This window comes from Phoxinus phoxinus (assembly GCF_949152265.1).
Source record: "Phoxinus phoxinus genome assembly, chromosome: 23".
Taxonomy (NCBI): Eukaryota; Metazoa; Chordata; class Actinopteri; order Cypriniformes; family Leuciscidae; genus Phoxinus; species Phoxinus phoxinus.
Window position 1 is genome coordinate 4,071,397 of NC_136898.1, and position 13,824 is coordinate 4,085,220.

Sequence of the window (13,824 nt, forward strand, 5' to 3'; positions counted from 1 at the left end):
TTAAACTATATGGTAATAGCATCATTAAGTGGAATCCGTTTACAAAATGATGGCTGCTTACAGTCAGCAATGTTTGTGAGTAATACATTCCTAAGAGATTACTACATGTGAATCAGGAAGGTACTTAGATATTTGTTTGCTTTCCCAAATTGGATGAGTTGGCTTACATTAAATGACCCATGACTTTTAAATTCTGACTAAATTTAGATATTTCTCTTTTTTTTTCCTCTCTTTTCCCCTAAAAAGTTATAACACACAATTCATTGAGATTATATTTAAACTGGGAACAAATAAACTTTTAAAAGGAGTCTCTGTGAAAAAAAAAAAAAAAAAAAACCTTTTTCCAAATTAACAGATCCTTAAACCCATTAAAAGTCTGGAATAAAGAATCAAGACATAGTCACAAAAATGATACAGTTTATTGTGTAATTTAATATTTTTATTGGAAATATTTTGTAAACATTTATCTGCCCACTTTATTGCATGAGAAAAATACAAATAAAAAAACTAAAATAAAATGTGATTATTTACACCGTGGTTTTGGCAAAACAGTTGAACCTAATTATGTGCTTAATTACTAAATAAAAGGGAAAGCAAATGAGCTTTTAAAAAGGTACCAACACCAAAACCTACAGAAATAATTTAATTTTCAAACATTACTTCAGTCTTTCATTGAAAATACACCCACCTCATCTGGCAACAACTATACACAAACAGCAGAGCAATGGAACTATGTTTTTTCATATAATCTATGTCAACCGTCAACATCATCATTCAACAGTTTTGAGAGTTATTTCTTGCTGTCAAAAGCGCACACACAAAAGTGTAAAATGTTACACTACAGCTATCAGTACAGGTCATATGTCCACAGAAATGTTTATCTTTATAGGAAATACTATACCACTGAATCGGTTCATGCAAGGAGAAAATCCATTATGTAACACACAATTTGCAACAGTGAGAATGAGTTTAACATTTGAATTAATACAGGTTAACAGTTCGTTAAAAAAAAAAAAAAATCAAATGCAATAGTATTGAATTCCACCAGAAGCTTACAGGCATCCCAAATATTCCACCATTAGCCGTAATTCTTGTCAATTCAAGCTAAATACAGGATCCTGATGTGCGGTTAAATTAAATATATACATAATCAAATCTGTACAGTACAAATTGTCAAACATTTTTACTCTCAGATGTCTCCCTACTGCTGTTTCTATGGATTTGAAACCAACTTTAGCTTAAACAGCAATCAACCAGCAGAATAGGTTGCCTAACACAGGGTGCAATAACAAGAAGTTCTAAGAAAGTGGCATTTTGTCTCCACCAAAAAAATTTTCACAAAGCAAATTATAAACAAGTCTATAATAAGTTTTTCTGGCTGTCATCATAAAGGTCTATGAGTAACTCCAAACTTACACAGAGGTGACAATGTAAGACCCACTTTCAGTCGTGTCTCCTTTAGTGTCTCTTTTTTTTGCATTGCTTGTAATAGGTGTTGGGATCTGAGATGGTCTAGGAGTTGTGTTGTCAGCACTACTCTTTCTAGGGCTTGGTGTGTAATTAAAAGGACTTACTCTAGCAGCCACGGCACCACTAGGGGAGCTGTGTTTGCTGGAGTTAGTTGAGCTAAATGGTGTGCGTTCAGCAACTGGGAATTCATGGACCTCAGTGCCAATGTTTGGATTACTTGGTGCAGGCTTGATGTCAGTGACTTTTTTATCAAGAGGCTCGCTACTCCTGAGTAAATTCAGATTTGTTTCTGAACCCAGGTGGGCCACAGCTGCATTCTCACTTGCTAGTGGCTGTTTTGAGTGTGATTCACTTAAGTCCCTGTCACAAGGAAGCCCTTTGCTTGACTGGCTGTCAATAACAGGAGGTGTGTTTGCTGTGGGTGATTTACTAGACCTTGGATTGTTTATGGGGCAGTCTTCAATTCTCACCCAGACATCTTCTGTCTTGGACATAGCAGCACCCATTGAATGAGCAGCATCATCATTTGAATCTGGTAAGTCCAATGTCATAGAAGGTGCATATGAGGTTTCACTCTCTTTCATTTTCCTCCAGGTTCCTTTGCGTTCCAGGCCCCCCTCTTTACCTGATTTTTGAGGTGGATTAGCAGGTTGCCGCTCATCCTCGCTTCTCCCCTTTTCACTGGACTCTGACGAAGCAGAGAGAATGGAAGAGCTGCTGCCCGTTCTTTTCCAAGTGCCTACTCTTGGGAGAGAAGATGAATGTTTGCTGTGCTCCCTTTTCCATGTCCCCGTCCTATTGATTGGGAGCCTGGAAGGGCTTTCTGAATGAGATCGGGAGATGTCATGCCTTCGGAGTGACTTGCTATCACCATTCTCTGCAGAGTTCTGATCATGAGGGGACTTTCTCCAACCACTTCCCTGGTAAGGTAGAGAAAGTGACATATCTGGTAAGGATGGACTAGATACTGGAGTCTGTGACTGGCTTGGAGACGAAGGAGACAAGGACTCGAAAGATGCAGACTCCTCTAATTTCCTTTTTAGTGTTGGACTAGGGGCTTCTTTGATAAACGTTGACTGCCGAACAAGTCCAGGCTTCTCGGACCGGTCAGACTCACTCCCACTTGACTTTGTGGATGACATTCTGGACAACTCTGCCTTCTTTGAAGGGCCTGTGCTTCCACACTGGTTTAGACTTTTTGAGGCAGATTCACTTCTAGGAATTCCACTGGTACTTCTCTGCAAACCACTCTGCTTTGCTGGTGTTTGCAGGCCCAGTTGCCTCCCTGGAGAAGTGTAAGCCATGCGTCCGGATCCCGAAGATTTTGTTGAAGCAGCACTGGGGGAAGCAGTGCGAGGAAGTTGAGATAATTTGTTCGATGGGCCCAAACCATTCCTACCAGGTGAAACTGAGGCACGACCAGGAGACTGCATGGGCCTTGTTAGAGATTGCTGAACTGGTCTAGAAGGTGTAGAGTCCCTAGACCCAGATCGAGAGGAAGCTTTACTTGACCCTCCTTGAGAAGATGGTGAGTCCCTGGCAGGACTAGGCTCAGAATTTGCTGCGACTTTCATGGTTCTTGGAGAGTTACCAGGACCAGATGCTTGGGATGGTGGTTTTGACATTTGGCCACGCGGAGGGGTTTTTTTGGGTACTGGACTGGTGCTAGGAGAGCTGCTCCTCACACCAGGAACATGAATCATTGTCCTCCCTCTGGAGATCACAGGAGCTTGAGCTTGTCTGTGCTGAGAGGACATGCTTTCTAGGCTGGGTCTAGGCTTTCCTGTGATTAAACTTTTATACACTTTCTTTCCTCCTTTCAGACTCTTAACAGATTCTTCCTCTTTCTTTTTGACCTCTAAAGTGGTTTTTTCACCAGGTTTTAGAATTCTTGGCCCTTTATTTGTAGCAGGCTTATTGTCATCTTGATTTAAAGGAAGGTGGAAAGGTGATCCAATGGAGATGCCCGACTTGAGAGAGAGAATAGAGTCTGAATCCGAAGAACCTTGTCTGGAGAGACTCGCTGCAGCCTGATGTAGACTGCTAACTATAGAATTGGCGCCCTCTTGAATGGCTTTCCAATCAAATGATTCAGAGTCTGGTGATAAGGCTTGCTCTGAAATAGGGCTATGTGTGTCTGTGAGGTCTAACATAAGATCCGGTTCCTCGTCCAAAATACCATCTGCCAATAAGCTCTTTTCTTCCTTACCCCCTTGTTCCTCCGTCTTACTTCTTGGTGTCTGTTTCTTTTTCTTTGGCATTGCAGAGCTGATGCATTCTTGGAGAAGGTCATCTTCAGAATCGATACTGAGAGAGCTAAGGGAACTATTTCTAGAGAAGCACACAGGGGTGTCCTCCACGTGAAAGGCCTTTGGCGCATAACCAGAGGCTTGTGGCCTAGGAACTTCCATCTGAGTTGCATCATCTTTGTGTGAACAATCTTTGTTGTTGTTTTCTTGGTCAATGTCACTTAGTGAGCTAAGTGATGAGTTTCTTGAAAAACATACAGGTGTGTCTTCAATGGAAAACTTTTGCTTCTCGTCGCACACTGCAACTGTATTTTCTTTGGGTGCTTGTTGAACACTTACTGGTTTTTGAATGGGTTTTGTTGGAGCCGTCTGAAATGCTGATACTCTGTTGGTGTTTACTGGCTGTTCTACACTGCATTTCAAAGGGGGGAACTTTCTTTGCTCTTTATCTTTTCGTAGCTCAGCTTTTTCCTTAGACAAGTCAAGATCGTCATCCTCAAAGTCAAGTGAACTCAGTGAATCATTGCGAGAGAAGCAATAAGGTGTGCCCTCAATTGGTGTGTAATGATGCGGAGAATCAAAGGCAAACCCAGGACGTGTTCTTTCCTCAGCATTAGCAGGCTTATCTGCAAACTCTCTTGTGACTACTTTGGGCTCCTGCTTTTTGGTTTCTTTGTTTTTATCTGGGTACGATGCTGCTTCTGACAAGTTATTAGGACCTTCTGCCCGTTTGAGCATCCTTGCTCTGTACTCATTGCTTTGTGGCATAGGTTTTACAGGAGAAGTTGGCTTTTTCTTTTCCAGGTCCTGCTGAACTAGATTGCCAGTGACGGTAGAATGGTGTGGAGCCTGATCAGGCATTTTCTGCACTCTAAACGGCTTGTGAATTTTGCCTTTGGGCATTGCTGAATTGATACACTCCGCAAGAATATCGTCCCCTTCGTTCTCAGCAAAAGCAGACTGCATGGGAGGTGATAAACCTGTATCTTTAGCTTCTGAACTTTTCCCCTCTGGCAGAGTGTCTCGTCTTTGACCAGGTGCTTCTGCATGGGGAGCTGAACTTTCAATACCAGCCAACTCATTTGGGGGTGAATCAATTGTGAGGTCACTGAGAGATGTTGCTGTGGAAAAGTTAATGGGTGTTCCCTCAACACAGTATATCCGGGGCATGTCCTCACCGTGTGTTAGAGCTACATGTTTCTGCTGTTGTCCTCTGTTTTGAGGTGGCAACAATTTATAAACAGGGAGCTGACTTGGTTTACGAGCCACAGGTGGTGGTAGTCTTGAGGTGCTTGAGGGCGATTGTTTTTTGGGTTTTCTTGATGATTTTGTTGGCATTGCGGAGTTAATACAAGCCTCTAGAATCTCTATATCATCATCATCATCTGAGTCATCCAAGATGTCTTTTCCGGCTCCAGATGTTGATGGTGGTTTCTCTTGAACTTTAGGCTCTTGGATGTCTTCTGTCTCAAGCTCTGCCTCATTACTATGGTCATCCTCATGAACTGGGGGCATTATCTTCAGCTCAACATCTTTCTGAATAAAGGGTTCATCTAAACTTAGTGCACTAAGGCTTGAAGCACAAGAGAAACCATCTGGAGTGCTTTCGGTTGCAAAATGTAAAAGAGTATCGTTATCTGGTAAAACCTGCACTTTCTGTACAGCAGCACTTACAACCGCATGCCTTGGAACCAAATCACGTTTTTCTGAGTGGGGTGGCACAGTAACTTTTTGTTTTACTGATGTGGATCGTGGTGGTGGAGGTGGTGGCGTCTTGCTGCGACTTGGAGGCATTGTTTGCCCAGGGCTATCAGGCAGATCACTCGGACTAATAATCCCACTGATCATCCCACTGCATGGCTCACTCTGTACAGAACTTGCAATGGAATGACTTTCGAAACTGTCGAGGGAGCTGACAGATGTGCATCTGCTGAACATAAGCGGGGTCTCTTGCACGTAATGTTCAGGGGGACTTTTGGGTGTCTGGGCACCACTTTTGGATGGTGATTTAGCACCTGATGAAAATTCCACTGTTTTGTGATGCCTGGAACCATCTCCATGTCCCAAGTGATTTCGTGGAGGCTTGATGCGTACATAATGGACTGACGATTGGTTCTCAGCTGTGCGTTGATCAGGTGCAATGTTACTAGTGGATTCTTTTTGTGATATAGGTAGAGTTGGGTAGTTGTTGGCTGAATTGACATTACGCTTGCAGCACTCCATTTCATCTTCCTCTGAAGACAATGACGATAAAGAGCTACCACGTGAGAAACAAATGGGTGTGTCCTCCACACAATACGTCTGTATTGTTTCTTGATTTATTGTGGGAGCCTTGCATGTTGAGTTCTTCTGAACTGCTCTCGTAGGTCCTGATCTGCTTTGAGCAGAGAAAGGGTGGAGTTGCTTTTGTCTACCCTGATGCTTTAAAGATGCCACAGAGGAGGAGTTATCTTGGTTTAAATGGTCTTTGACAGAACTTTGGGTAGAAGATGGCTTTGAATGACTAAACATGGCCTTCTTGGAAGAAGTATCAGAGTACTTCAAACTGTAATCAATAGGCTGTTCTACATGATGATTTTCATTGTATTTCATGCTGTAGTTGGGAGTTTGATCATCAAGCTGCTCTTCTTCTGAATATCGCTCGCTGTAGTTCGTGGGTTTGTCGTCAGCATAATCATCAACAGTGCAGATGGTTTGAGAGATTTTTTTGTTAAGTCCATGACTTGACCCACTGTTGATTTGTTCAGTTGAGCCCCTTGATCTAAATCCAGGCAGGTCCTGTTGAACAAACCTGGGCTGGTACTTTTTTAGTTTATCTTCTCCTTCACTGTTGCCTTCAGAGTACATGGGGTATCCTGGGCTTTGCGATCTCGATGGTTTCTGATCTGGCCGTTTCATTTCATCATCAAGGAGCTTAGACCTTGCCCACCTTTCATTCTGGCTTGGGCTTTGTCGACCAGAGTTTAGCTGCTCATCAGAATATTTCAAACTGTAGTTAATAGGCGTGTCAAGATCTCCATTGTCATCCTCCATGTGATTTGCATTGTGTATCTTATGGGCAAGGTCCGCAGGATATTTTCTGTAGACACAGCATTTGCCGTCATCATCTTCTGAATAGGAATCCACTGAGGGCTTCATTTGACCTCTCTTTCCATAGCCATCGGTGCTGTTGACACTATTAAGACTGTCATTAGAAGCTGTGGACTCCAGTTTGGGCAGTGCGCACCGTCTGCCTGATGGGTCAGTTTTGTTGTAGTTGTACATGTTTTGGTGACCATGAACAGCAGTTTGACGCCGGATCATGTCGTCTTGCACTACATGAGGGTCTGGTGTGGATCCTGTGGTTCTATCATCCATACTTAAGTGCATGCTCTGCACTTCGTCCATACCCACTGCAATTTGAGCTGCAGTCGTGGGAATCTGCACCATTCTCTTGGTAGCCTCAGGATCTGGATGGAATCCCCTTCGCTCTCGATCTAGACTTCTGTCCCTTTCGGCTCGGACACTTTCTGCATTTCCTCTGTTGTCTCGAGAGGATGGGCTTGAGAGCACAGGGGTGTTCATATAAGGTGATCGAACACCGACTCCATTGGGGTTATAGCCATCTGATCGACAGACACCATCATAATCGCCAAAGACACTATGCTTATGTCTTGGTTTGGCCCTATGGGAGGCTTTCGGGCTCAAGTTGTCAATGTTATCAAAGGTTTCGGATAGTTGCTGTGCATCTAGTTCTTCAATTAGTGCTTTCTGTTTTCTTACATGCAGGGATGGCAGACTGGATCCAGGGGACATTATGTTGGCATCCTTATACTTGGCAGGCCGATTTGCCATAAGGTTTCTCAAAGCAGCTGCACTTCCCATAGCTATCATCTTGTGCTTGGAGTGAATGAGGTTCTTCAGCATGCTAACTGCACCCATGTCCCATAATGCCTCCTGATCTTTTGCATTCCGAGCAGAGAGGTTCCACAGTGTTCCACAGGCATTGCTCACTATCGTCAAACTGTGTGATTTAAGGTGCTGAAGAAGAGTCTGAAGACAGCTGTTTTCCCTTAATATTTGCCTGAAATAAACAAAAAAGAGAAAATGGTTTGCTCCCATGTAAACAAATTAAACTTCTGTGAACGTATGCAGATTTTATATAGCATACTCTACCTGTGCTCCTCATTTGTGGCGATGAGGCTTGACACATTTCTCAGGATGCCACCACCACTTTCTATGATGGCAAGGGTGTTGGTTTGGCTTCTGTATGTTAGAGTGCTCACTAAAAATGCCAAAGCTCCAGGAACGTTACAGATATCCGCTTTGTTTTCAGTGCAATGTGCTGATAAGTTCCAAAGGGCACTCAGGACACTTTTTAATGTGGATTCCTGTAGAAATAATATGAAAAACAGTTTATTGACTCGTCTGCATTCTGATTGCAGAATTTATCAAAGAGCTTCAGAGAAACCTCACCTTCTGAACCTCTAAGGCACACTCCATCAGGGCCCTAACACTGCCGACTTCTCGCAAAATCTTCTTACTGTTCACATCAGCTCGCCATGAGAGGTTCCTCAAAACACTGGCAATTACCTAAAGCAGTACAGAGTCTCTTAATACAAATTGGAAATATTGCCTTGGCAACTGAAATAAAATAGTTTTAAGCTTAAGTGCTAAAATTGAACTAAACTAAAGTTGAAATAAAAATAAAGCTGCATATAAATATTTAACAAAAACTGTTAAATAAACAAATAAATTAATAAAACTGAAAATACAAAAATAATAGCTAATTCAAAATAAATAATTATTTAAGAAATAAATTCTATAATAGTATACTAATTATACTAAATATTAATTATAATACAGAATTATACTAAAATAACACTGATACAAAATACAATTTAATGACCGCAAGATGTACACAAATTGCAAAAAAAAAAAAAAAAAACGTTTTAATAAATGTTCACTTAAAAATAAAGATTATATTAATCCACACAATCAAACTAAAAATGATGACACCACAAGGACCACTGTCAATTACCCATAAGGGTGATCTGATCAGGATGTAATAATACTACTACTAATAATAACTATATTAAATTCTATAACTATTATTTTATAATATAGCACCTTCAAAAGTAACTTTCATAGAGCACTGTGCAGAAATGTACTGCAAACAGTATCGGCCGTTACTGATCACCGCTGTGAAGGCAAGAAAAAAGAAATATCGCTTTGACTAATATAGCAGGGCCCTAGTTTCTTGCTTTACACTGCAATGTCTCCGCAATGACTTTGCAAATGTATTGAACTGCCAGACTGGTGAATGTAGTGAAGCTATTTTAGATGCGTCATCTGATCGGCCTTTAAAGAGACCACCGATCAAACTATTCAAAACAATTATCGGCTGATAACGATCGGCACCCAATCGATCAGAGCACCCTTAATTACACAAAGAAATATAAAGTCTCGTAGCACAATAGCTTTGCATTAATGTCTTTCTTCTAGATAGCATGCATCAGGAAATGATTATGATCCTTTTTTTTGCTTTTTTGGAATAAGTTAACTATTCATCACATACAAAATATGATGTGCATTTCCAAAGAGTTATACCTGCTGTAGGTCCTCACTCTCTGACTTTAGTTGAGCTACCATGGCCCGCATACAACCTTTCATTGAGCAAAGTGTTGCCTGTAGACAAAACATGAATGTAAAAATTAAATACAGCAATAAACCATAGAATTCTACACAGACAATGATGAGAGAAATAACGCACCTTGTTAGCGACATCTCCAAAAGTAAGATTAGTTAGAGCCATGCCAGCATATCGTCTTAGTGTAACACTGTAGTGATCATTGGTAAGACCGTAAATCTCACAGTCTACCTGCAGGAGCTCGCCAATCGCCTGAAGTCCACCTGCATAAACAGTATATTGATATAGTTAGTCAATGTCTACCCAAGAAAAGACTGGAGGACACGTTTAATTGATGTCACAGTTTTATGGATAAATGAATACGTTTGGAAAAACACTTACCAAGCTCATTCATCGCGTGCCTGTGCTCTTCATCAAATGAAAGTTTCATGAGAACACAAACCGCTGGGCAAATCTGATGCTCGACTGGAGAAGGCACTGCAATGAAGGCAAAAGTACATTAATGAGGTTGTACAGCTCTACATGTATTAATTATATGTCAACCCACTTAGAAAAGTCATTATTAAACTCCTCCCAATCAGAGCATTTCAAATGAATCACATTTATAAATTAATAAAATGTTTGTAGTATATGCCAATAAATCAAAATGCATGGCATTTACTGCTGCAATATATTTAATGACATAGGCACATGGTTGACTTTTTTATTTTTAATGGCTAATGCAGATGCATCAGATTCAACGCAATGCTAAATATTTCAGTATATACATGTTAATTGTTATTGTTAACAAAAATTAAGACTAAAACTGAAACTATTAAATACTGTATTCGTTAATTGATATAAAGTGTGTGTGTGTGTGTGGGGGGGGGGGGGGGGGATTTAATATAAGTTAGCAATTGTTCATTATTCATTGAAAACACTGTAGGTAGATTTCAAAACCACTGATGAGAAAACATTAATCCACACAGTTACTAAAACTAAAAATGACACCACGAGGATGCCATGTCCCATCCCCTCTGCTATTCCATATCAATGGCAGATGTGTTAGGTCTTACTTGGGTTCTTGTCCTGGTCCACGCCGCGCTCATGGCTTTCCTGCCACTCCCAGCAGGTCTCGCAGTAAGCTCGGATCTGCTCCAGCAGGTGGAGCACCCGGATCTCCCGCCGCCCGCGCTTGTCATCGGGCTGTGAATGGATAATGTTATGCAGGGCGGCACTGGCCCTCGCCCGGGCCTCTTTGCTGCCGCGAGAATTTCCCAGCAATACAGAGTCCTTGTCGTTGCCATGGAGTAGCTGGATGAGCAGCGGCAGGCACCCGGATTGGCGCATGGCAATGCAGCTGTCCTGAGAGCTCGACATGGCCAGAAGGGTGCGAGACATGTCATCTTTATCATGGGTCCCCAGCATGGACAGCAGGGAGTACACCATTTCCACCTAAACATATGCAGACTTGATTCACTGCAAGCTGACATTGTTTTTTTAATTGTCAAATAAATAAAAAAAGTAGCACAGAGAACTTCTCAAATCTAGCACAAGTTAACCTTAGTGCCCAGATGGCTAGTCAGTCGGCGTGGAACGGAGTAACTTCCCGCACTGCTCATCTCACTGGCGGTGTCATGATCGACCCGAGAACTTGAGCCCTGTCAGGCAAAATAAATACAAGGCAGATTCAAACAACTTGCAGGTCTTCAGCAAACACAATCAAACACCTTTCAAAAAGTTTACATTTAGTTTTCCACTGTAGATATTACACACCCTAAAAAATGTCATTACCCCCTTTCACACATACAGTCTTTACTGGTAAATAACCGGCAACTTACCGTTAAGAGATCATATATGTGTATATATGTGATTATTTAAAAGGAAATCTATATTTAAATAAATTAAATTATATTGAAATTTAAATTAAATTATAAATTAGTATTATATTTAATAGTAGTTTTTATTTTATTATAATTATTTTTTAAAGTTTATTACATTAAACATAATTTCATAAATATATATTTATAAAATTTATATTTATAATATATTTCTCTAATGCATTTTTTATCATTTCCTCTTGTGCTCAGAATAGTGTAAGTCAAGTTAAGGGAAAGCATTGTTTTATTGCACTACTGAATTTATTTTATATTGAAAAAAAAAAAACATTGTTATCATAAATAAGTACAGATCAAATAATTTAAAAACAAATCTTAAAAAATGAAGATGCAAAAAAATAAAATACAATTTGCAAACACAAAATAGAGGCAATTCTCTGTGCTTCGTAAACAATGTATGGCTCTAGTATTAAACTCGATCCCTGCACCTAATCCAGTGACATACAGCTCACACCATCTGTCTGAAAAATACCACACAGGCTTAATGCAAGTGAAACAGTGTGAAGTACAAAAAACTCTCCTGTTTCTGCTTAGAATTTCAAAGTCTAACTAGGTCTCTATGATGAACAATAAAACCATTAGCATCTGCATTCAAATCATTATTATTCAAAGCACACCGAAGCTCTTGGCATAGACTGAAAGGGCTTTTTAAAAAGGTCCTGAAATCCTTGGCACCCACTGGCTGAAAAAAAGGGCCACCGGAAAACACTTCGGTTCATGAGAGCATCAACAAAATGAGTCTAATTTAGTGGGAGACTACTGCAAATAGATCCAGTTCTTACCTGTGAGCATACTGCACTACCACCACCTCCACCAGCATCTCCTGATGCATGAGCACCTTCAGTCTGAGTCACAGGGTCATGCTTGACCTGATGATTCAAAGAGGAAGATGAGGAATCAGCGCGTTAAAAGAGTAAGTCATGAGGAAAGGCATAGGTCAAGGCAGGTGGAACATGGGACAGATAACCTGTGTAATCAGCTCTGAGAAGTAGGGATAAATCAGCGTATAGAGATACAGAGCGAGGCTGAGCAGTCTTGAGCTACAGGACAGCAGCTGCAGGAGCACCAGGCTCTTTCTGACCTACATTGCTTCCTCATTCAGCCAACAGGATTGAAACAAGAGGGGGAGGAAAAGCAGAAGTGTCCAATAGGATTTATCCACTTAATGGGAAAATCACGTGCAAACTCGGAGCATGTTAGTGAGCAACTTCCACTTGTGAACTATTTTACTATATAATATGCATAGACATCCTGTGGCACAGAAGAGCACTGCAATAGCAATGGCAAGGTAATAGGTTTGATTCCCAGGGAAAGCATGAAATTCATATCTTGAATGCAAATGTAAGACGCTTTGGATAAAAGCATCTGCCAAATGCATAAAAGTAAATGTGAACATAGCTGTGCATCCTAAGCCTAGGTGCCACTACTGTTTTTAACGCTCAGCCACACCGAGCACGATACATTAGTAGAGCATGCAAATTCAATTAAACTTTCATGGCTTCAGTGTTTATGCTCAGAAGCACTTTATGTGCACTATTTCCATTCGCTACAGAACAAGCTCTAAAAGCAGAACATAAGACATTGAAACGTGCACAAAAACACTGACGCTGAAATGGAAATTACAGCCTTTCTAAAGAAAATTAATTAAACGTGAAGAGGAACAAATGCTTTCACAATCTGACCAAAAATTTCCATTCCATCAAAATATGATTAACCTTATAAAGCCTGATGTGTCATATTTATTATTTCAAAGTCCTCTTAATTATCAACTTTGTTGAAAACCTGTTAATCTTCCACATGCCTTCTGTCATCTGATCGATAGTTTATACTTTTTTAGCAAATAAAGGCCTTTTAATATAATTGTAAAAACATCCATCTTCAGCTCGTGGATCACGTGTCTTTTTGCTGTGAAATCTTTACTGATTTTTATAAAGTAAACATAATATTAACTTTTATATTGTTAGTAATATTTCAAGATGAACACTTACTGGACTGAAGCGCTTAGGTTTACTTCATTTTTTATAAAAATCATGTTAAAATGTAAGTATCAAGTATGATCCATTAGGCTTTTGATGAACATTTATTTTTTTCATCTCTCAATCATCATTGTATTGCATTTCTTTGAAACTACAGAGCTTTGATCATTAAACTATGATATTAATATGCATTTTATGCAAGTAATCTGTTATACTGTTATGAAGATATCATTGATTTACATTACAAGCTATTAGAATATTATTTGACTTTTCTGTTAAATAAATATAATCTGCTCCAACTAAATAAATTATTTAAATAATACAATATTTACATTTTTATTTTTATATGAGTGTATGAGCTCCATATTCTCACTATATTAAACTATATGATCCATAAAGGCCCGATGTATCAAATATGATACTCAACATAAAACACACTTTTTGATTTAAAAAAAAAAATATTTTTTGTGTAAAGCTTCAATAAGCTGTTCCATTTAAAACATTAGATTTTTCAGACTATTATTTTATTTGTCAGGCTTTACAAGGTTAAACAAGACTTCACAAAATGACTTTCACGTGTTCATGTGGACATAAATAGAGATCATAACACTGAGCTGTACAAA

At 39.9% G+C, this 13,824-nt stretch overlaps 1 protein-coding gene across 6 annotated transcripts in view; it reads right to left on the bottom strand.

Moving 5' to 3' along the window:
- Positions 1-404: 404 nt before the first annotated feature.
- Positions 405-13,824, bottom strand: part of apc (APC regulator of WNT signaling pathway) — a 42,594-nt gene continuing 29,174 nt past the window's right edge. For all 6 annotated transcript variants that reach the window (XM_079600732.1, XM_079600728.1, XM_079600729.1 and 3 more), the window contains 9 exons: positions 12,008-12,094; positions 10,890-10,988; positions 10,404-10,782; positions 9,730-9,825; positions 9,472-9,611; positions 9,309-9,386; positions 8,175-8,291; positions 7,875-8,089; positions 405-7,782 (listed from right to left, as the gene is read on the bottom strand). In XM_079600732.1, the coding sequence (XP_079456858.1) occupies positions 1,413-7,782; positions 7,875-8,089; positions 8,175-8,291; positions 9,309-9,386; positions 9,472-9,611; positions 9,730-9,825; positions 10,404-10,782; positions 10,890-10,988; positions 12,008-12,094 (7,581 nt within the window). In that variant the 3' untranslated portion in view covers positions 405-1,412. The remainder of the gene's footprint in view (positions 7,783-7,874; positions 8,090-8,174; positions 8,292-9,308; positions 9,387-9,471; positions 9,612-9,729; positions 9,826-10,403; positions 10,783-10,889; positions 10,989-12,007; positions 12,095-13,824) is intronic.